General features: G+C 40.5%; 1 protein-coding gene across 1 annotated transcript; it reads left to right on the top strand.

Annotated features, from left to right (window-relative positions):
- The first annotated feature begins 14 nt into the window (after window positions 1–14).
- On the top strand, window positions 15–22,341 carry KLHDC1 (kelch domain containing 1). The gene is made up of 13 exons (XM_029078711.2): window positions 15–168; window positions 6,237–6,307; window positions 6,572–6,689; window positions 7,117–7,235; window positions 9,318–9,396; window positions 10,267–10,350; window positions 10,828–10,911; window positions 11,754–11,812; window positions 12,948–13,060; window positions 13,952–14,024; window positions 17,438–17,522; window positions 18,166–18,218; window positions 18,965–22,341. Exons 1-13 carry the CDS (start codon window positions 70–72, stop codon window positions 19,134–19,136), a joined length of 1,209 nt encoding a protein of 402 aa, XP_028934544.1. The 5' UTR covers window positions 15–69; the 3' UTR covers window positions 19,137–22,341.
- The last annotated feature ends 2,399 nt before the right edge of the window (window positions 22,342–24,740 follow it).

The raw sequence follows: 24,740 nt of genomic DNA, 5'->3' as shown, positions 1-24,740 counted from the left end.
CCGTCCGCCCGCCGGCCGCTGGCGGGGTCGGGGCGGCTGAGGCCCGGACGTGAGGGCGTTGGAGCGGCGATGGCGGCCCAGGACCGGCGGTTCTGCGTGGCCGAGGAGCGGAGCGGACACTGCGCCGTGGTGGACGGGAATTTCCTCTACGTCTGGGGGGGCTACGTGGTAAGGACCGGGCCGGGAGGGCGGAGCGGAGCCGCGACCTTGTCCCCCCGCGAAGCGGCGCCAGGACCGAGGGAGGGAGGGAAGGAGCGCGCGCCGCGCACCCTCTGCCTCTTCCCTCCGTCCGTCTCATTCATTCAGTAGTATTTATTGAGCGCTGCTGACTATGTGCAGAGCACTCTACCAAGCGCTGGGTCTCCTCGGGAGGCCCGGATACCGGCCCTGACCGTTCCCCCTCACGGGCCGAGGGGGCCGCCGGCGTCCAAGTGCCCACCGCTGCCCTTCCTCCTTCCCTTCGTCCGTCCCTCCCTCAGTAGTATTTATCGAGCGCCTCCTTGGACTAAGCGCTTGGAATGGACAGTTGGGCAACAGAGAGAGACAGTCCCTGCCCAACGACCGGCTCCCGGTCTAAACATTCATTCAGTCGTATTTATTGAGCGCTTACTAGGTGCGGAGCACTGGACTAAGCGCTTGGAATGGACAGATCGATAACAGAGACGGTCCCTGCCCTTTGACGGGCTTACAGTCTAATCGGGGGAGAACACAGGTCCCTTCACGGGTATGGGAAGCAGCGTGGCTCAGTGGAAAGAGCCCGGGCTTGGGAGTCAGAGGTCATGAGTTCGAATCCCGGCTCTGCCACTTGTCAGCCGTGTGACTCTGGGCAAGTCACTTCACTTCTCTGGGCCTCAGTGACCTCATCTGTAAAATGGGGATTAACTGTGAGCCTCAGGTGGGGCAACCTGATTACTCTGTATCTACCCCAGCGCTTAGAACAGTGCTCGGCACATAGTAAGCGCTTAACAAATACCAACATATTATTATTCGAGGCCCACTAAGGTGGACGTGCCCATCCCCACTGTCCGTGACCTCCAACCACTGCCCTTCGTTCACCTCTTCAGGAGGCCCGGACACCTTCCTGCAAAGGTCCATAGGGCCACCAAGGTGGACGAGCCCCCCTTCGCCTCTCTTCCCTCCCTCCCTTCTCAGGAGGCGGGGACGCCTTCCCTCAAAAGTCCCCTCTGCCCCCCCTCCCTCCCTCTGCTCCACCCCCTTCCCCTTCCCAAAGCACTTGTCTACATTTCTATATCTTAATACTCTTTTATTAATAATAATAATGATGGCACTTGTTAAGTGCTTACTATGTGCAAAGCACTGGTCTAAGCGCTGGGGGGGATACAAGGCGATCATGTTGTCCCACGTGGGGCTCAGAGTCTTCATCCCCATTTTACAGATGAGGGAACTCAGGCCCAGAGAAGTTAAGTGACTTGCCCATAGTCACACAGCTGACAAGTAGCGGAGCCGGGATTTGAACCCATGATCTCTGACTCTCCAGCCTATGCTCTTTCCATTGAGCCACGCTATATATATCTGTAATTCTATTGATCTCTTGTGATGGTATTGATGCCTGTTTACTTGTTTTGTTTTCCTGACTGTCTCCCCCTTTTAGACTGTGAGCCCGTTGTTGGGCAGGGATTGTCTCTCTCCGTTGCCCAATTGTCCATTGCAAGCGCTTAGTCCAGTGTTCTGCACACAGTAAGTGCTCAGTAAATACGATTGAATGAGTGAATGAATGAATGAAAAGTCCCCCCATGGGCCATAGGTCTGCCGGGGTCCAAATGCCCCCCTCAACGACTTTTTCTTCCCCCTGTCGGTCCTCATGGTCCTCCCCACCTAGTAGCCCTAACTGCCCCATCACCACTGACCGTGCCCCCCCAGTTTCTGCCCTGCCCCGTGCCCTTGACCCTTAATTTTTCCTCTTGCCCCTCCTGACAGCACTAGCCACAAAACGCCCTTTCCGCTGTCAGTCCCCCTACCTCTTCTCCACCTTCCCCCCCTACACTAGTCAGTCAGTTAATCGTATTTATTGAGCACTTACTGTGAGCAGAGTTCTGTGCTAAGCACTTGTGAGAATGCAGTATAACAGAGTTGGTAGACAGATTCCCTGCCCACAGTGAGCTTACGGTTTAGAGGGGGAGACAGACATTAATGTACAGAAATTGCAGAGATGTACATGCTGTGGGACTGAAGAAGGGGTGAATCAAGAGTGCAAATCCAAGTGCAAGAGTGACACAAAAGGGAGCTGGGGAAAAGGAAATGAGGACTCAGTCGGGGAAGGCCTCTCAGAGGAGACGTGCCTTCAGTAAGGTTTTGAAGGTGGGGAGAGTAATCATCTGTCAGATATGAAGGGGGAGGGTGTTCCAAGCCAGAGGCAGGATGTGGGCAAGAGGTCAGTGGTGAGGTAGACAAGATCGAAGTACAGTGAGTACACTGGCATTAGAGGAGCAAAATGTGGCTGCTTAAGGTAGGAGTGGGCAAGGTGATCGAGTGCTTTAGATAGAGCCTATGGTAAGGAGTTTATGTTTAACTCTTCACCACTGGCTTTAAAGCACTTAATCACCTTGCCCCCTCCTACTTTACTTCGCTACTCTCCTACTACGACCTGCGTGCACACTTCTTTCCTCTAATGCTCACCTTCTCACTGTACCGCTGTCTCATCTATCTCTCCGCTAACCTCTCGCCCACATCCTACCTCTGGCCTGAAATGCCCTCCCTCCTCAGACAGATAATTGCTTTCCCCCTCTTCAAAACCTTATTGAAGGCACATCTCCTCCAAGAAGCCTTCCCAAAGCCCTCCTCTCCTCTTCTCCCACTCCCTTCTGCACCGTTACTTGCTCCTTCATTCATCCTCCCTCCCATCCCCACAGCAAATATGTATAGATCTGTAATTTATTTTTTGTTTGCATTAATGTCTGTCTCCCCCTCTAGACTCTGAGCTTGTTGTGGGCAGAAATCTGTCTGTTGTTATACTGTACTCTCCCAAGTGTCTAGTTTAGGGCTTTGCACAAAGTAAACACTCAATAAATATGAATGGATTGGCAACCACTGGAGGTTCTTGAGTAGGGGAACACGGACAATATTTTTGTAGAAAAATAATCTGGGCAACAGAATGAATTATGGACTGGAGTGGGGAGAGACAGGAGGCAGGAAGGTCAGCAAGGAGCCTGATGCAGTAATCAAGTTGAAATAAGATAAATCCTTGGATTAACCTGTTAACAGCTTGAATGGAGAGGAAAGCATGGATTTTGGTGACGTTCTGAAAATTGAACCGACAGGATTTAGTGACAGATTGGATATGTGGGTTGAATGAGAGAGATGAGTCGAGACTAACGCCGAGGTTGAAGGCTTATGATTCAGAAAGGAGAGTGGTGCTGTCAACAGGGATGGGAAAGTCAGGGGGAGGATGGGGTTGGGGGGGGGGGATGATAAGGAATTCCGTTTTGGGTACCTTAAGTTTGAGGTGCCAACAGGACAGCCAAGTAGAGATGTCCTGAAGGCAGGAGGAAATGTGAGACTTCAGGGAAGGAGGGGAAGGGGTCTGACCAAAGGACGACCCAGAGCATGTCACTTGGAGAACAAGCCCAACGGGAATCCTGAAAATAGCTGACTAACGTGGGCGGCAAAGACCGAAACCGTTACCAAGGTAGCTGTTCTGGCAACCACCAGCTGATTTTCACGGTGGCACCGTGGCATCAGTGCTATCCTGCAGTCGCTTTGGTTGTAAGTAGGTTTTGAACATAAAAGTTTTGCATCTAGGTCACAATGTGCTTCCCCCTGCCTGCCTACTCACTTCTTGCGTTGCCTCAGCAGGAATGTCATAAGAATGGCACTGCAGAAATTACTAATGCTATAATCAATTTCTTCACCCAGTTTCTTGGTCATGAAGTCTTCATGACTTGATTGAGGCTAATCTGTCATTTATGATGGGGATTCCATCTATCATCACACTCTTAACATTACATCTTGTTACTTAATATCTCAACTCATATAGGGTGCCTTTTTGTACTGTTTCACACTGTTGGCAACTAACTGGAAGCAGCTCGGCCTAGTGGAAGAGCATAGGCCTGGGTCAGAGCCCCTGGGTTCTAACCCCAGCTCTGTCATTTGCCTGCTGTGTGACCTTGGGCAAGTCGCTTAAATTGTCTTTGAGCCAGTTCCCTCATCTGCAAAGTGGGGATTCAGTACTTGCTCTCCCTACTTAGACATGGGACCTGACAATCTTGTATCTACCTCAGTGGTTAATACAGTGCTTAGCACAGCGTATGTTCTTTACAGATACCACAGCAATTAACTGTGAATCAAATCCTATTTTTCCATATTTCTTAAGCAGTAAGACATCCAAATCTAAGGAACCATCATATACACCTTCAGTCAGTTTGGTCAAAGCTGTGTACTGAGTGCTTGGGAAAATACAATTCAATAAGATGCACTGTCCCTACCCATATGGAGGATGCAATCTAATTGGGACAGCTGATAGTCACGAGCCATAAAGAAATTATTGAGACAACAGAAAGATACAGCATTTCAGCTATGGGTAGCAGAAGATAAGTATAAGTTACTATGAATTGAGAATGTGCTAAAGGAAGGTGTATAAACATAAGTGCAGAGTCAACTATTGAATGAATGAGGTGGGTTCTCCAGAGAACTCTGAAGATGGGGGAGTTGTGGTCGCAGGAGAGAGATCCAGACAGGAGGAAGGCATGATAGGGAATCAGGCGGGAGAGTTAGGAATGAAACAGTGAGCTGTTTACCTTAGGAGAAATGATGAGTGCAAGCTGAGAAGTTGTGGATGATAGTCTCGTAAAACCAGTGGTCAGAAGTTTCTAGCGCAGTAAAGCTCTAAAAATTAAAACTAGCCATTTTAAACTTATAATTTTAAATACGGACCTATTTAATTTAGCGACATCTACCTCCTAAAGTAAAATTTCAGAGGAAACACAAACAGTAATTTTCTCATTAAAATGTTATATGTAGGGTCTCTCATTTTAACTTTTTTTGTGGGGGGGGGTGGCTGGGAATTTTTCAAAAACAGATAAAATTGAGGGGGGATTAAAAAAGAACAAATGATATTTTTGGAAAAAAAACCTGACAACAATTGTCTGCAAACATTGGTTTGAAAGCAAAGTAGAAGTGCCCCAGAGGGTCATTATTTTTGACTTGCCTGTGAGTATTTATTGTTGTCCTTCAGAGTCAAAGAAGACACCACTAATGGTGAAATTCATCACTGGGTGCATGTGGGGCTGAAGAGTCCAAGTCCACTGCAGTCCAACAATCCCAACAACCCTACACAAATCATGGTGCTGACAGGTTTGTTGTCTGCAGCACTGGTATTGTTTTCGCTTTTGCTTCCTTCTCATACAGTCCTTACAAATTTTCTTCTTGACAAGAGCCACTCCTTTATTGTTTGCTAGGTGCCACATTCTTCATTTAGTCGTATTTATTGAGTGCTTACTGTATGCTGAGCACTATACTGAGCGCTTGGGAAAGTACAATACAACAATAAACAGACACATTCCCTGCCCACAATGAGGTTATGGTGTTCTGTTTGCTATCCTCCTGTCTTCTCTCCACTGATTCAAATTGTACTCCTGATGTTTATTCCTTTTCAGAAGCCACTTTATTCACATATTTAGTTTGTTCTTTAGGTTTTTCACGTACTTTATGCCTTGACTTTCAGTGCAGGACATCTCCTTGTCCCAAATCAGTTTCTCTTATTTCTTTAACGATACTCAGAGTTGAATGGGGACAGCAACTTAATAGAGGCTGAGTTGACGAGGATAAAGGGAAAGAAAGGGGAGAAGACTAGGGAGAAAATGGAGAGATGTAGAGATGGAGGAGGTGGGAGAATATTCCCTTTTCTGGTCCTCTTTCTCTTATTTATGCTTTACTGTTCATTCCGTATCATATCCTAAGGCCAAAGCTGCGTCTCCCCCTTTTAGAGTTCCCTCTTCAAGATTTTCCCCTCAGAAACATTCTTAAGATCCCTGAATTTGACTTTGGTAGACATTCAAAATGATTCTGCCTCCTAAAGATGCTGGTCTCTTCTCCTTTCTTGCCTTCTGATTAAAACTGGAAACTCTCATGAGAGAAGCTGGGTCTGATTCTGTATCATATATAGTGTCTATTATTCTTTGAGCTAAATAACATTAGAAATAATTTTGTCATTTTATTTTCCTACTACAGTGATGTATGTTGACCATAAGTGACATCTATGTCCTTTTCACTTTTTTTAGTCCATTGAAGATAATGAAGTGTATTTGCCAAATGATGAAATATGGATCTATGAAATTGACAGTGGATTGTGGTAAGCTACATTAAATTTAATAAAATTATATAATTGTAGTATATATATACTAATATTTACTGTAGAATATTGATTTCTATAACTACATTTATGCTGGTTAGGCCACAGGTCTCCTTAGAGCTGCATCAAAGGGTATTGTACAGTTGTATTTGGATTTAATAAAATGGATAGTCACAACTGTCCCTAAAGAAAGTGTTTGGGGCAGGGGTGGTTGTTTTCACTGCCTATAAGGAAAGTTATGAGTTCCAAATTATTTTTCTGCAGGACAATGCAGCTAATGGAAGGAGATTTACCTACCTCCATGTCAGGAAGTTGTGGTGCTTGCATTAATGGAAATCTGTACATATTTGGAGGATATGATGACAAAGGATACAGCAACCGAGTAATGCATTTTTTAAAAATTCAGACATGTATTCCATAAAATATCCCATTTGAAGCTTCATCTCAGAGAATTACGAATATTTTAAAACAAATGTATCTAAAGTATGTGGTAACACTTTTCTTTTCTGGATTTAGAGTGTTTGAACTGTCCTACAAATAATCCCCAGTGGCTTCAGTATAAATTACCTACCCACTAAAATTATATATGGGGCTAAGAATGGAATGAGAATAAGCGTATTTTATTTCACCTATCATTTCTGTTTCCAGAGAGAAAAAGTATTCTCATTTTAATGGTTCCTTTTTATTAGTTCACTATTGGAAAAATGGGCACCTCAGCTTACTATGCTCATTATAAATGCTTTCTCTTTCCTATTTGATTTTTCAATGGGCTGCCTGTCTTCTACCATGGTTTCTTTTTTTCCTTCAAGCTGTATTTTGTTAATTTACGGACAACTGATGGAACGTACGTGTGGCAAAAAATTAGTAACTTTAAAGGAAATCCACCTACACCACGTGACAAACTCTCCTGCTGGGTATATAAGGACAGGTAATACTGGTAATTATCTAATTCTCAGAATTAATTATAATTGCACCTTAATGGTGAAATGGATTTTTTTTCCTCTCCCTGCCCTCAAGCACTGTGAATTTCACATGACATTTCCTAACAAAGAAAGGATAAAGTTGGAATGGCACTGTCAAGGTGGAAACAGCACTAGCAAATTCTTGTTCCGTTACTCTAAATGCAATGAGATTCCTTTCCAAAAACAAGACAAATCATGACCTCTTTCCTATGCCCTAAAATCTGCTGAGATTATGTTTATGCTAATCATCCATGCTCTCTTTCTGGTTTCAGACCTCTGATAGTACATTAATTAATTATTAATTCCCACTGATTGCTACATTCCTGGAGAGGAGCTTCAAGTTATCTCTAGTTTCATGATAATTATTATTTCTGAAGCAAGATAGGATTTTCTTCACTTCTTTTATTGCAACAGGCCTAGGGAGGGGCATTTGGTTCTAATGGATCTGATCCCTTTGTGTATGGCTTGCTTCTAGTTTTCTTCTGGCCCAAACAATTTTCTTTTATTCCCTTTACATATCAAAAAATGTGCATATAGCCTTCAGTCCTGAATCCTGTCCATGTGCTCTTATTGCCTTGAGTCAATGAGCTGCTGGGTTTAGTTTGTTTTTTTCTTATCAAGGTAAGTTTTTCCTGGTTTCCCCAAGACTTTGGCTTTTTACCTGCCTTTTGCCAACTCTCCCAACTTTATGCCACATAGGGATCAACTTCCATATGCCAGTCCAATGCCAAAGGATCTCTCCCTACGCTTTGCATATAACCATAAACCTACGTCTTGGGGCAGAGGGGAGTTCAGCCATTGCGGTCAACGCAGTTCCACTAAAAGGTGGGATAACTATCTGCTGTGGAACAGAGAAATGCATGTTCTCCTTAACTTTAAAAGGAATAATAAACACATGCATTGTGCTAGCACTGACTATTCTGTCGATGGTGCAGTTCTCCAAACATCCAGCTTGCTGCCATTCCCTACTTACCATCGCATCTTCATCAGCCACCTCCACCATCTGCTCCTCTTATTTTTTTTTTAAACCCAATTAGAGGTGAGACTTTGATGTAAAGTAAGCTTATAAACTTCAAAAAAAGTGCAAGGTGATGGAGTTTACAAGTGCCTTTTCCATCCCAAGATATTCACACAAATATGTGTTCAAGTGCCTTTGTTTCCTTCCTTTGTAAAGGAAATGCAATACATACTGGTTATAGCATAGATTCCCATGTAAATGTTTTCATTTGTTTATTTTAGGCTTTAAAATCTGGCAAGGTCAGTATCATTATGTGATAGTTCTCCTTCTGGGCAAAAATGGATTTTAGTATAATGACGTTCTGCAATATTGGCACATGCTTCACTGTTTGGAGCTTGATTTAGTATGGTTCCAGGGCTTAGTACAGTGACTGGCACATAGTAAGTGCTTAACAAATACCATAATTATTATTATCGTTGGATATAACATATATATCCTCTGGACTTTAAGCTCGTTGTGGGCAGGGAGTAAGCGCTTAAATACCAACATTATTATTCCATTGTACTCTCCCAAGCACTTAGTACAGTGTTCTGCACAGAGTAATTGCTTAATAAATATGATCGACTGCCTGAATGGATGATATTCTCAGTCCTTCAGATTATTTGGTTTTTCACAATCCAGTTTCAACCTAATGGGAGGGAAAATGTAAAGGAAATATTTTCTAGGTAATGAAGCTTTTACTTGATTGCTTTCTCAAGAGTTGATCTTTTACAGTTTCTTGGACCCTGTTCTGGATGGCAGATAAATTCACTGTTTGGAGCTTGATTTAGTTCCAGCACTTAGTACAGTGCCTGGCACATTTAGATGCCAGGCTAGTATAGATTTGTGATAAAGCTGAAATAACTATATGTAGTGGATCTGTGTGTGCCTTCAACCCCTTTGTCTTAAACAGCTCCCTTCAAAATAAGTGAGACTCAAGATCAATAAATTTAGAGAATAAAAGGGCCTATGTAACAAAATATCTATTTGAATATATTCTTTATTTTGATGAATTAATTAACATTTAGATTGCTTTTTTAAAAAATTATAGGTTAATATATTTTGGTGGCTATGGATGTAGGAAACACTCTGAACTCCATGATTGTTTTGATGTTCATGATGCATCTTGGGTAAGAGATTTCTCACTGGTTTTGTGTTTTGTTTTTTATAAAAAACCTTCATTTTTAACTTGTTCTTAAAAGGATTCTTAAATCATTCAAAATGATGAAAATTCTACTTGCATAAAATTAAATCTATTTAAGGCCAATTTTTTTAAAAGAAAAATCTCTCATTGTTAATATTAAGGATGCTCATTTTCTGTTTATTTTACCTGATCATTCTCTTCTCAGAAATCCATTCTTTTTTCTCCATTTATAATGCTAGTACTTTGGGGGATCACTTCCCAAACCTTCTGCAATAAAAAGTGGAATTTTTTAGAACAAGGAAGAGCAATCTTTTTGGCCTTCGAGCCATGTTTTGTAACGGTTATGGGCAGTTGGTTAGTGAGGCATCAAGTGAAAGGGAGGGTTGATCCGTGAAGTAACTCTGTGTCAGCCATGTACACAGTTGGTGACCCCCTCACGGTCCCTGGTCTCAGGAGGCTGCTGCGTACTTCAGTGGTTGGAGCAAAGCAAGAAAAAAGCCCTCCACAGGGGGAGACTGTTTATATACCCCAAATTTCCTAGATAATATTCTACCTTCCAATTAACTCCCAGCAGATTGAATTGTTGTGAAAATATTTGTTTAAAAAAGCTTTGGAGAGTAATAGGAATTCTGTAGAAGCCCTTCTGTGAAAAAAATGACTTCCTATTTAATCAGTGTGTATACTAGTTTTTAATCTGTTATATTTATGTATTCATTGATTCTAGAGCTATTTTAATCTGTTCATTTTTCTAATATAGTTTGACATGTTTAACCTGGAAACCTATTTAAATGAGATCATTTTATGTAAAATGAAGGATTGTTATAATTTTGGTTACGTTTTGAAAATATCGTTTTAGGAAGGACAGATATTCTGGGGGTGGCATAATGATGTCCATGTTTTTGATACAAACACACAAACGTGGATTCAACCCGAATTTATAGTGAGTATTATTAATAATCACTTTTAATTATCAATCAAAGGTATTTATTGAGCACTTACCGTGTGCAGAGCACTTGCCCTGCCCTAAGTGCTTAGTACAGTATAAGGATCGTTACTAATCAATGCATTGGATCCGCTTTCTCAGTGTGGCAGTCGAGGCTCTGGGAGGGAATATGGACAGTAACACATCAAATCCCCTCCAGAGCAAGTGAGCTCATCACAGTGTGCCTGCCTCCACTTCTACAGAGCCTGGGTTAAATAGGGGTCCAGGGCAGTGGAGGGGGAAGCCCAGCTCTGTCCTAAATAGTTGGAATGGGTAGAGTAGGGTGGAGGCAGGTTCGGTTGGTGGTATATTGCTGGGGTAACTGCATTGGGGATGGGGAGGCTGCTTTCCCCTCCTTCCTCCTCACCTTCGCCCTGACCAAAGGTCGGAATAACCAAGGGAATAATCTAAAACATTCTGTGTTTGTGTTTGCAGAGTGGAGTTCCACCACAACCTCGAGCAGCTCACACTTGTGCAGTCCTGGGAAATAGGGGCTACATGTTCGGCGGGCGTGTCCTGGTTAGTTTATTTTTAATAAACATTTTTTGGTGTGTGCAGGCCTTCATGGAGTATCATAGTAGCGTCCTCCTCAAGAGGGGAAGGCAGAGGGCGGGGCAGTTCTAGAGGGAGAAATGACCACTAGTGCTTGCAAAGTACTCCATTTCTCAAGTGAGCCATATCATCCATACTGAGGTAGTAGGCTCCTGTCTGAGGACACAAGCGTTCTGAGAACACCTGTGTTCCAATCATTCAAGCAGTCAACTATATTTGAGTCCTTACTGTGTGCAGACCACTGTACTCTGCACCTGGGTAAAGTACAGTACGATAGACCAGCTAGAAACAATCTCTGCCCATGAGGAGCTCACAGTTTAGAGGGGGAGATGGGTATTAAAATAAATTACAGAAGCAGAGTGTAAGGCTATATTTATATAAGTGTTTTGGGGCTGAGGGTGGGGTAAATATTAAGAGCTTATCTTTAAGTGAAAATAATATACATAGAGTATTTAGAAGAGGGACCCGGAACCGCTTAATTCTCATACACCACAAAGCTCTTTAGCTTTTCTCTTAGACTACCTGCCAAATAGGTGACAGCTGGACGAGTGGTTGGGCAACTCATGAAATGTCAATGTCAAAAAGCTACAGACCTTTTAGTTGGTACCACTAGAGAGGAATATTATTTTAGTAGAACTCTTCATGTAAAGTTTAGAATTTAGTATAGGACCTAAGAGCTACCAGTGTTGACCAAAAAAGATGTTTATTTTGACATATGATATTTCTTAAAATTGAGTTGAGAGGTGAAGAGATGTTTGAAATCCGCAGTAGTGTTTCATGTCTGATTTAACGTTAATATTTTATTTTAGCAAACTAGAATGAATGATTTGCACTGTCTGAACTTAGATACTTGGACTTGGTCTGGAAGGTAAGCATGTAACCTAATAATAACTAAGTTTCTAGGTAAGGAAATGTATTTATAATTAGCAGCCCCTTTGTAGAATAGTGACTGAATGCCCGTAATATGGTAGGAATGGTATGTAGTCAGAATGCTTTTAAAGATCCTTTTCTAAAAAATAGGATTGACTATATTTATGAGCTAATGATTTTTTAAATATAATTAAACTTACTGCTAAATTGTTTTCTTTTCTCCTATGGTGTCATCTAATAAAATATTTTGGACATCTTTATAACAAAGTTTACCACTGGCCTCTTCCAAAGTAAAATTATGTTGTATCTGGACCTTCTGCTTATGTGTCTTTAACATTGCAGTTTTACATATTTACAGTCCCCAGAAGTTGGTACTGAGATTAGAAATGTTTTAATATTACTGAGAAGCAGCATGGCCTAGTAGAAAAAGCATGGGCAGGGAGTCAGAAGGACCTGGTTTCTCATCCTGGTTCCACCACTTGTCTGCTGTGTGACCTTAACTTCTCTGTGTCTCAGTTACCTCCTCTGTAAAATGGGGGTTAAAAAGTGTGAGCCCCATGTGGGACGTGGACTGTGTCCAGCCTGATTCGCTTGTATCTACCCAAGCACTTAGTAGTGCCTGGCACATAGTGAGTGCTTAACAAATACCATTTAAAAAAAACAACAACAATCAACTGAAATTACTCTGTAATCTAATGGTAAGTGATTATTTTGAACGAAAGGTACCTCAAGAAGAATTACAAAAAAGAAAAAATAGGAATACAGAGATGATCTTAGGAAAATAGGTATGGATGAATAAAATGTAACAGTACAGAAATAAAGAAAAGTTGTAAACTCTGAAAGAAATTAATGAAAAGCATAAGGGATACAATTTTATAGAATTAAAGAATGATGTTTTCTAAACAACAGGAATAGGATATCTATTAAACAGTTTGTCTTGGATTTCCACTTTAATGAGAGGCCAGTTGTCATTCAAGCTGGAAATCAAATGAAAGTATTTATACAGTACTGTAGCGTAACGTGGGATACCAATTTTACAATATATTTTTGAAGCAGAAGGTAATCCAAACTCTTTCCGTAGGCTAACATGGTGATAGCCTTGTTTTCAAATTTCAGTATTTTGTTCTATCTAGAATTCATATCAGTGGAGAGAAACCAAAACATCGATCGTGGCACACTCTGACACCAATAGCTGATGATCAGCTTTTTCTATTTGGTGGGCTAAGTGCCGAGAATATCCCTCTAAGTAAGTAAAGTATTTCATCTAAAGTTTGGGCTCCACTTGCAGCACGACCGCTTTACCATCCATGGGAAATCTGTCTTTTGTCCCCTACCCTTGTTTTCAGTTCCCATTCCTCAGTTTTCTAATGCCACACGTACCAGTAAGATCTCCCCCTTTTTTCATTTCCCAGTCTCCTTTTTTTTTTCTCAGTTATAGCCCTAAGGGATGAATGCCTATCTTTAGTGTATTAGTGACTCATCTGTCAGGAGAGAGATTTTTTGTTTGTTTTTTCCCAGCTTCAGGGTGAGGTAAGGTTTGAATACTAGATTTCTAGCATTTGATGCAGTTCTTGATGTTATGCTGTGGTTTGGAAGTTCTGAGTGCCATTCCCAGAAGGCTCTGAAAATGAGATGTGTTGAAGGTGAGCTTCCTATATACCTTCACGCTCCAGAATTATGAGGGAAGAAAGTATCCAATTGGACTAAATTATTGTTCCTGTTAGCAGTGAGAAATACAAATATTTCTCTAACTGAAATGTTATGGCAGCAGGAGGAACTGAAGATAAACATAGATGTCCTCACTTCTTGAAATACTGTAAAAGTAGTTTTTTCAGGTAAGACAGATGTTTAACTGAAATTCAAGTAGCTAAAAATATTTTCCAAAGAAGACTTTTTCCACATATTGGGACCTCTTACAATGATCTGATTACAGTGGTTCACATGTAATGTTGGGAGTAAATTGCTCACCTTTTGGGATACATTTGTTCTAACAGACCACAGAGTTTACCATACAATTCTCTAGAGCAGTAGTGTACCAACTGACACAAAATGTGGCAGGGTAGGAGGAAATCAGAGGAGTAGAAATCGAAGAATCTTACTTTAGAAGAGTTTTCTAAAACTTTCTACTTATTTGCAGGTGATGGGTGGATTCACAATGTCACAGTAAATGGATGGAGACAACTTACACATTTGCCTAAAACTAAGCCCAGGTATGATTAATGAATTAGCAAATAATGAAATATTCGGATGTTTTAAAAGTGCTTAAATGAGCCCCTCATTCAGAGTATCTGCTAGAGAAAAAGAACAGTATTGATGCTTTTGATATCAACTTGATGTTACTTGATGAATTAACTGGATTACTCATTTATATTCCATTATAGGAAGTATTTTTATGCCACTTAGCCTTATTCCAGAATGCTCTTTTTCATGTTTCCTTTGGAAGTAATTGGATAGTTTTTTCTTTGAAGGCATAAGGGTACAAGGTGAAATCGGTCATACTGTTACATAGTTGTATATAAACCATTCAATGAAGAGATGGGAAGGGTGGGAGCACCAAGATGAGAAGGCTTTAAACTTCCTTCTTCCATGGAAATATTGCCCCAATTCCAGCAGCCTTGCATATAACTGATTAGCCTGTTAGTCCTGGATGGATTCTCAAATAGCATATTGGGTAAGAAAAAGAATTCTCATTCTTGAGAAATTGCTACCATTGAGTATTTTGAGGGGGGAGAGGTAATTTGATCCAACAAAAGGGCCTCGGTGTAATCAATCTGGAGATTTACGTCCAAATTACACTTAGTGTGAAAAGTAAATTATATTATTTTTATTAGTTAATTTATATGAACTATATGATAGCAGATGATTACCTGAACAATACATAAACTGAATCAAATGATTTGAGATGAAAAATTATAGAAGCAATATTATACTCTTTTTATAGTACAAAAAAATTTTAATTGAAATTCCTTCTATTTGAATAAGGGGACAAGTTTTATCTTTATATTAAAATCTGGAAGACATTTGTGTAGGTTTTTTTAAATTCAACATAGCAACTATGTAAATGTTAGAATTGTTTTGCGTTTTCAGTATGAATCATTCTCTATCAATCTGTGAATCACTGGGTTTTTTTGTGTGCTTACTACATGATTAATCATCCCACCTACAAAGTCCTCCTAAATTTCCAGCTTGGCCTTCCTAGAAATAATTATCAGGATCTTGAATATTATCAGCCCTTTAGGTGCCTCTTGCCCACATGTATTGACATATAATACTTGTGTGTTATATGTGTGTTTTATTGTCCATTCAATTTTACTTATTCTGTTTACACACTGGTTTTATGTTTGTCTACCCTATTAGCGTGTAAGTCCCTTTTTGCATTGCATTCATTCATTTAATTGTGCTTATTGCAACAATCGTGCAACAATATATAGACACATTCCCTGCCCACAACGAGCTCTAAGACTGCTAATACTCCTACGCGTCCTACTATTCCTATTATCTCCTCCTGTATTTTTCCGGATCCACCATTGCCAGCCCTAGACCTTCATCTCTCTTCCCCTTTCTTTGTCAATCCTAGGGACTCTCCATCGCCTCTACTCAAACTTCATTCCATTGAGTTCTCCTAGCATCCACACACTGGCCATTCCTGAATGTTCTTTTTCCCAAACCCACTTCTCATACCACCCAGTTCTAGAAGCACTTGACTACCTTCAGCCACCCTCACCTTTTTATTTTCCCAGTTTCTGCCTCTCTCCCATTCTCTATACCCACCTCTGCTTCTCTTAGTGTCACTACCCCCACCTCTCTCCTAATAGCTTTCTCATTCTGCTCACTCCTTCTCTGCTTCATAATTGCCTAATTTCACCCACTTGCTGCTTGGGAGTTAACCCTCTGAGCCAATCACAGGGTTAGGCATTTACCCGAACAAAGAGACTGCGTATGTTCTAAATAGAAGGCACATTCAAGGGCGGTGATAAATTGGTTAAATATGAACGTGTAACTTCTACAGTGTTTTTCATTCATATAACATGGTTAAAATGAGCCACGTTATCATTTCTTGAGTATATTTGTAATGGTGATTTATATTTTGAAATTTTATCATGCAAAGAAAACCAAATTTGTGATGGAAATAGATGTTTTTGTTTTGAAAATATTTGCACCAGAGATTATTTTGTATGTTCACTAGAGCAGTAGACCTTGTATCTATATAATCGTAAAGTAGAAGACCTGTATAAAAAGATTGATTGTAATTCGGTTGATTTATGCAAATAATATGCTTTATTAGAATATTTAGGTGATAAGTTAGAGCAGCTGTGAAAGTACATACATTATCAGTCTGTAGGAAAAACATCAGGTTGCAAGCTAGAATGTCACCAAAGTCAAGTCAGGAAAGGCTTTCCAGTGTGCTGCGATCATCAAGTCCAGGCCAGAGTTTTCCTAAGGCAGATAAGAGACAGATCTATCTTCAGGTATGAGGTGAGGAAGAGAAAAGGTGGGATACAGTTTAGTGTAAGGAGAATAGTGACTATTTAATGAAATTATTTTTTAATGAAAAATTAAGAATTAAGTTTAACAACTGCGTTGAATCTGTGCCAGTTTTTCTCTTGGGGTCATTTCAAACATATCTAGTTTCCTCAAATAAAACTCTAAAGATCCAGTTTTACCTTGGGGGGGGTCTCAAATACTTATGCCTGATATTTGAGGGAAACATCTTCCCCAGTTTCTTGTATGTTTTCCCAGAGTATACTGGTAATCAATCAATGAGTGGTAATTATTGAGCGCTCTCTGTGGGCAGAGAACTGTATTAAGCGCTTTAGAGGGTACAATACAGCAGAGTTTGTAAATGCGTTCCCTAACCACAAGGAGATTACAGTCTCTCACTGAGCTCTTGGCCGAGCATTTAAGGGAAGCATTTTCCCAGTATTTTGTACATTTTCCCAGCATCCACTCGTGGCATATAGTATACGCTCACAACCCCAGAGTACATTAATGGCACAGTGTGCACTCATGACCCAAGGGTGCACACATGGCAAAAAAGGGAGTGATCTAAAATAAGCTTTGTCATAATTTCATTTCTTATGTTATATCTTAAGGACTTGCTTAGCCATATCATTGTAGTCTTTTAAAAAAATCAAGTCTTCTCAAGACAAAATCACTGATTTATTTTTTCCCTCTTGAAACTGAGGAAATTGAAATTTAATATTGAAGACTTTTTTTTGCCAAATTTTGGTATCTCTTGAAATAGTATTTAAAAAAAAAACTTTGTAAACATTAATTTTGCTAATAGTGTGAAATTTGCTCATTTTTTGGTTTGTTTTTTATTCTTTGGGGGTATAAGAAATCACATTATATGATCCAGACCTTTTTGTAAGGACTCATATATTTAGTTTAATAAGCTGTTTTGAATTACAAACTTACTGATGTTTTTATATGGTTTTTCAGTTTAACTTTGAAAATATGATCAAGTGTAGAGAAATCACTTAAGATTGATGTTAATTGTCATGGAACTATATATTTTGCTACACAAATTCTAATGTTTGGGACTTTCATAAATTAGTTTTGTTTTATTTGTGATGCCCCATGACCCTTTTTACTGAAATTGACTCATAATTTTCACTTTCAGGTTATGGCACACAGCCTGTCTGGGAAAAGAAAATGAAGTATTGGTGTTTGGTGGGAGTAAAGATGATTTGCTTTACATGGACACCGTATGTACATTTTCTTTTCTTGGGCCATTTTGTATATAACACTTTTGAACTAACACTTAGCTTGCAGTTCAACCAAAAAAAAAAAAATGTAGTACTACAGTTGAGAATTTCATTCCACAGAAGTCAGGCAGATGTTCCCGGAGCTTGCTGTTTAATCCCTCAAACAAATACAGTGTTTTGTCATTCTTTATTTAGAGTAGGTAGCTTTCAAAAGGGGTTAACTGGTGACAAACAAAGTAATCAGTGAGTTGGAATTTAATTTTTGGCCTAGTGATTTGTAGTTATACATAAAGCTAGTTATGCTCAAACTCTGAGCCCTCAACAGATTATTGTTGAAATAGAATATGGTGGTGACAAGCTCTTAATATAATGCTCTGTGTACTGTGGGCACCCAGTAAATGTAGTCAGTTGATTTAAATGTCCTAAAGAGTCCCTTCTTAGAGCTCACCACCCAGTTGTCTAATGCCTGTACCTAGATGTTTGGTGACTGGAAGACTTGTTATTTCCATTACAGTTATTTCTATCATCCAAAAAAGTTTATAATCGATCATGTTTTTCTGTGCTCCTGACAAACTAAGAAAAAACGGTGTGCCTACTTAACTCTCTTCCTAATTTCAGATTTTTCTCTCTTGTGCTTGAATAGGGCCACTGTAATGATTTAATAATTTTTCAAACTCAGCCATACTCACTTCTCAGGTAAGTTAATGTTTTACATCTGCATCAAAGGGTATAGCATGCAGTATTAATTCCCTTGATTTTATGGTCGAAGTGTTTTTCATCCACAACGAATAGAGAAGAGTTTATAAATTTTGAGGGGATATGGACATTAAGGGAAAGCCTTCATTTTCCTCTGCACCTTTTGCAGACCTTATTCTCCCCAGTTGCACACCGACACATTTATCCAAACCTCCCCCCTCCTCAGCCACAGTGGGAGGAAAGATTACATGGACATGTGAAGGAAGATGTCAACTTCCAGGTGTCACTCTTTATCAAAATTATGTGGGTTGACGAATATTTCAGCAGACCTACATGGGTATATTTCAAAAGAACAGATATTAGTAATTAATTTTTTTGTCTCACAGCCATCTCATTTGAAATTGAGGCTTGAGAGTTTTATCAGTTTTGGAATTTTAGTTTAAATTTTTTACTCACAAAGTGTTATGCATGATACACATTTAATTTTCCAGTCACATGTATTTTTATGCATCCATCAGATTTATATAAGTTATTTACAGGAATTTTAATATGACATAAAAGATTTTTCTTGTTCCTGTTGAAATACTCAGCACAACATGTTCCAAATGAGATGGAGACAAATGACCACAGGTGGCTTTTCAAAAATGTTGTTTCAGTTCCATTTATTTTAAAAAATAATTTGTAGACTCTTCTTACTGTGTTATTTTCTGAGTGTATGTCTTAGTAAATGCTGATATTTGTTGCAGGTTATGCCTCGACTGCATAGGTAAAAATGCTATCATATTGGGAAATCAGATATCTTTCTTACCTTCCAATCTTCTGCAACAAGTACTCAAAAAAATAACATTTTGGGCTGCAACTACCCATCGACAGGAACAAAAAGCACAAATCGAAAAAATGGACCATAAGTATTACTGAACAACAGAAGTAATTATTAACCACTTATACATTTAACATGTTCTGCATTTTTTTAAAAAAGATTATCAGTAGAGGGCTTTCCACAGCAAAAACTTAGACTTGATTTAAAATGCAGCCTTGGGAACAAGGAAACCATTGTACATAGGAAGTTTCCCTGAGGCACAAAATATAATAGAATTGTGTTCAATATGAGTGGTAGGTTCATTTACTATTTATGTGTGAGGGACTTTAAGGCCACTTTCCACCTGAACTACATTAAAGAAATTCTTCCTGAAAGTCAGATGCCAAAACCTATTGATGGGATAAAGATTTAAGGATGAGACGACTATTTGGCTTATAAGGCTAATGAGTATCCGACCTGGTGTATAAAGGGATTGAGCGGAAGAATCTAGTTGAAGTGCTTTAAAACAGAAAGAGCTATGTACTTCTGTTGCAAGCTTTAAGGATAAACAGTTTTTCTCAGATGGCTCTGTAAGTGAAAGAGGCTCAAAGTTTCCCTCATACAACCTGACTACTGCTCAAGCATGCCTTGCCAAGAGTAAAACATTTGCACACGGGGTGCATGCCACAAAGTATTGCACATTTGTCCCCTGGCACACCTCTGGGGCCCTGAGGCAATTACTGTCACTCTTTGGCTTCCCCCTCCCTCACCCCCCCCTCGATTTCCACCTACCTACCTTTCTCACTTTCCTGTAAAGGCAGCATTTATGGTTGGTCTCTGCCACACTTAAAAGCAATTTGTAAAAATATGATTTACCTTATAAAAAATGCTTCTTGGGTTTCTCCCAGAGCTAAAATGGCTGAAAACCCAACTCAATAAAATGACTACAAGAAGATACCCTTATTCTTTGAGGTGGTACTCAGGAGACAGTGGGAATCTGACCCTTTTATTTCCAATACTTACATCTAACCATATAATAGCAGACCAGGTAAATCTGTCAGTTATTGTGAATAACTTTCTTTAACTAGACCCCATTCCCTTTTACAGTCAAATAAACCCCGCCCCCCATCTTATATTTATTCTAGAACTGAAACAACTGAAACCTTTCTCAGAAAGTCCCTGTACTGGTATCTGAAATTTGATTTGTTAAATTTAAACTTTATTATAATACAGTATCAACTATTTCTAAATTGAAATTTCATTCCAGTTGCAGATTGTAACATAGTTTAATTGTTTCACTGGTCATTGAAACTTTTGGAGGTCTATTTTATATATACTGATTTTTGGATGTGTAAAGTTCTATTTATGTATTGAAGTAGTTTATGTTTAAATTTATTTATTGAACAAAGCACATAGAGTTACTATTTTCCTATTTATTTGGTCTGTGTGAACTAGTTATTAGACCTATATGTGCAATGTTTGTTAATGTTTTTGTCATTTTGGACTCAGTGGTAAATATAGAAAAAGGCTCCTTTTGGAATGCATATTTTAGAAGAAATTATTTTAGGACTACACAGAGTAGATCCACATTCATATTTTCAGAGTTAATTCAGTTTAGGATGTGATATGTGGAAGTGGGATTTGTTGTTTGGGGTTTTGTTTTTTAAGTAAGGATATGACCATCATCCAGTTATGAGGTGTTTTATTCGTAAAGGCATTTAGTACAATTTACTCCTTGGAAGGTGATTGGAATTCTTAATCCTGCCCTAGATGGTGGCTGAGTTTCATATTCAGCTGCCCCAAAATCCTAACGTACAGTAGAGGTGCACCATTTGCCTGTTAAAAAGTGGCAAATGATTTTGATATCAGCACCATACAAAAGGGGTTAATCCATACCCTCCAAACTTCGAAACAATAAAAATTCCTGCATCTCTTATCAATATCCTTAACCTGCACTGCAGGAAACAGACTGATCTTATTCAGTGAGAACTGATTGGTAAGGACAATGTGTCACTTTCAAGGGGGGCAGTAAAAATTGACAGTGGGTGGAGAGAACCACCTGAAAAGCATAGTAGGAGTTGCTGAAATCCAGCCCCCGGCCAGGAGCTGAGCCAAAATTTTCCCGCTCCTATAGGGCTGCAAGAATTCCCACAGAGATGGCTTCCCCGCTGCCGGGCAGCTGGTTGGCTGGCTTCCTCGGGTCTGTGCCACCTCCTTCCACCTCTCCCAGGGGTATAGACATGGAATGGGTGGCTAGTTTCCATAAGGTACCCACCTGGTAATTGATAACTTCATATAGTCGAGCTCCCTATAGCCCAGCCCTTGGCAGTGGGGTCACCAGTCTGATTGGGAAGTGGTGGGGGAAGGGGCAAGGGCTGAGTTCTTTTGCAGTATCTGACCCAGGTCCCTTCCTCACTTTCCCATTGCTACATGCAGCTCCTTTTTTCATGGCTCATGGCCACATCGACTACCCTCAGCCACTCAGTGGTAGTTCTCCAGATGGTCGTTTCAGTTAATCTTTACCCATTTGAGACCTGAATCGCCACTGTCTGGTTTTTGTTTTGTTTCTAATTAATATCTTGGAACAGAAATCTTAAAAGTAGTTTTGAATTTATTGCTGCTAGAAAGGCGAGAAAAGCAGTGTAATTTCTAAAAGGCCCGTGAAACGTGCACACACACACGTGTGGGGCCCAGTATTTTACAACACACCCAAATGTTAGGCCCAAAATACTTTTGGGGATGAAACAGATGCTCTCCTGTAACTTATTTGCCTGTCTTTTTTTTTTCTACTTGGTGGGACTTCACTCCCTTTGTGTTTCTAATTTAAGTTACTCCTGACAAATCCAAATCTTCCAGCAAAGTCAGTTTATATAAATATAGCAAAAAGACCATTCCCATTTCAGTTGTGGCTTTCAATTTTCAAGTCATGGTGACATCTTGTTTCTAAATCGTGTGAAGGAAGGGTGCTCTTCTTTAAATGAAATTTTAATAGTTTTTATTCTGTATTTCTATAGAAGTTTTGGTAAGCCAAAAGTGTTTTAGGTATTTTCATCACAGTCCTCAAAATTTTATTGTTTTAAATGTTATTCAATAGTATGTATTTTTGAGGACAGAGTAAATACTAGTAAGTGATATGGTTTCACAAGGGAAGGTGAAAAGTGCAAGCAGTACTGCAAGAATATTGGGTCTACAGTATCCTGAAAAAAGAAAACCTAAAGAGGAAGAGGTTTTTAAAAGGCGACTGCTTATCAAGCATCCACTCAAATTTACTTCCAGATATTTTTAGCACAATGTTCTGTTTTAATAAATGTGTTCCAAAAAAAATAGTGCATTCTTTTGTGACGATAGAATGAGTGTGGGTTTTAGGAACATATAGACATAATTCATAAAAGTATCATCCCTGGTGCTGGGAAAACTCAAATTATCCAGTCCATTTCTCTTTTTAGTCTTTGATTGCTTCCTACCAGGTGCCCCATTGCCCCTTCTATGTCCCCAACTTTCTGTGCCATTAACAGTATTTCCTGAGCACCTACTGTGTTCAGATCAAGCAGAGCACTGAACTAGACAGCTGAGAACATACACTAGAAGTTATAGCTTTTGGTCTTTGTCTTTACATTTATCAACATGGGCTCTAGCTAGTGGATGCTCTATAAATGCTGCTCCTTCTTCTCCTCCTCCTCCTGCTACTAATTTTGGTATTCGTTAAGCGCTTAACTATGTGCCAGGCACTGTTCTAAGTGCTGGAGTAGTAGGTACAAGATAAGTGGGTTGGACACAATCCCTGTCACATATAGGGCTCACAGGCTTTATTCTCATTTTACAGACGAGGAAACTGAGCCACAGAGAGGTTAAATGAAAAAAGTTGCCGTAAGACACTTTATCATTTGCAGAATACAGCACATAAAGGAATTTCATATGGCTTTTACAGTGATTCTGGAGTGGATCTAAATTTATAGTGTATGTTCTCAACTTTTTCTCTCAGTGCTTAGTGGTGTTTTGCACACAGTAAGCGCTTAATAAATACTATTACTACTACATACCCTATTCTGCAGGTATTCATTGTATAACTAACTAGAGGGCACAGCTGTGTACAAACACACCTACCCACCCACTTATCTCCCCCCTGCCTGCTGTCACTGTCCCTAGAGAGGATAATGGGAGAGTGGCAACTTCCGGAACCTTGCCACCTCGAGGGAGATTCAGATCAGTTGCATTAGAGGTGTTTAGCACATGTTTCCCTTCTTTTTTATGGTATTTGTTAAGTGCTTACTGTGGGCCAGGCACCATCCAAAGCCATAGAGTGGACACCCAGTCCCTGTCCCACGGAGGGCTCACAGTCTTAATCCCCGCTTTACAGATTAAGGCTAGGTACAGATGAGGCACGGACAAGTTAAATGACTTGCCCTAGGTCACACAGCAGACAAGGGGCTGAGCCAGAATTAGAACCCAGATCCTGTGACTCAAAGGCCCATACCCTTTCCAGTAGGGCACACTGGTTCTCGTCCTCTAGGCGGAACTTGGAAAGTGGGAGTCCTGGAGTTTATGGGGAGGCAGCAAAGGTCAGTGAGAAAGGGTGTAATCTCTGCGCCAGTTATTTATTGAGCACCAGCCAGGTGTAAAGCTTGGCCTAGGGGAAAGAAGGCTGGCCTGGGAGTCAGAGGATCTTTGTTCCAATCCCAGCTCAGCTATTTGCTTGCTGTGCGACCCTGGGCAAATCACTGAATTTTCTTGTACCTTATTCCTCATCTACGAAAGGGAAATTGAAGAGCTGTTTTCCCTCCTGGATAGATTGGGAGCCCCAGGTGAGACGGGGACTTCATCTGACATGATGATCTGCTATCAGAAGCAGCACGGCTTAGGGGAAAGAGTGCAGGCTTGGGAGTCAGAGGTCGTGGGTTTTAATGCTGACCACCACTTTTCAGCTGTGTGACTTAGGGCAAATCCTTTAATTTCTCTGTGCCGCAGTGACCTCATCTGCAAAACGGAGACTAAGACTGTGAGCCCCAGGTGGGATGACCTAGTTAACTGATATCTACCAGCGCTTAGAACAGTGCTTGGCACCTAGTAAATGCTTAACAAATACCAGCATTATTATTACAAAGTCAACACTTAATAATAATAATGTTGGTATGTTAAGTGCTTACTAGGTGACGAGCACTGTTCTAAGCACTGGGGAGATACAGGGTAATCAGGTTTTCCCATGTGAGGCTCACAGTCAATCCCCATTTTACAGATGAGGTAACTGAGGCACCGAGAAGTTAAGTGACTTGCCCAAAGTCACACAGCTGACAGTGGCAGAGCCGGGATTAGAACCCCTGACCTCTGACTCCCAAGCCCGGGCTCTTTCCACTGAGCCACGCTTAACAAATACCATCACCATTATTACGATTGTCTACCCTCTACCCTAGTGCTTAGCACATAGTAAATGCCTAACGAACACCACAGCTATTATTAGGCACCCTAGGGGGCTGCCTGGGGTTTCCCGTCTCCAGGGTGGGCGAAAGCCCAGTGCTTGGCACATAGTAAACACTGAACAAATAGCATTATTAAAAAGAAGGCTGGGGGGGGCGGGAAGGACAGGCAGCAAGGATCCGGAATGACCACTGTCCGGGGAAGGAAAGAAGGAAGAAAAGGTGGGCATCTTTCTTCACAACTTTTAACGTTTCGGTGTTGCCCTCAAAGGAGGGGAGAGGGTTGCGGAGGGAGGCTCCCTAGGCCCAGCC

Source organism: Ornithorhynchus anatinus, chromosome 14 (assembly GCF_004115215.2).
Source record: "Ornithorhynchus anatinus isolate Pmale09 chromosome 14, mOrnAna1.pri.v4, whole genome shotgun sequence".
Classification (NCBI taxonomy): domain Eukaryota; kingdom Metazoa; phylum Chordata; class Mammalia; order Monotremata; family Ornithorhynchidae; genus Ornithorhynchus; species Ornithorhynchus anatinus.
The sequence above is the reverse complement of the archived record's forward strand: the minus strand, read 5'-3'. Positions and strand labels throughout refer to the sequence as shown.

Bases quoted from the DNA above. Each gene is read 5' to 3' on its own strand.
- KLHDC1 (XM_029078711.2), top strand. From the start codon at position 70: ATGGCGGCCCAGGACCGGCGGTTCTGCGTGGCCGAGGAGCGGAGCGGA. The intron at 14,025-17,437 runs GTATGATTAATG...TTTCACTTTCAG, and splicing joins TTGCCTAAAACTAAGCCCAG to GTTATGGCACACAGCCTGTC. The intron at 18,219-18,964 runs GTAAGTTAATGT...TATTTGTTGCAG, and splicing joins CAGCCATACTCACTTCTCAG to GTTATGCCTCGACTGCATAG.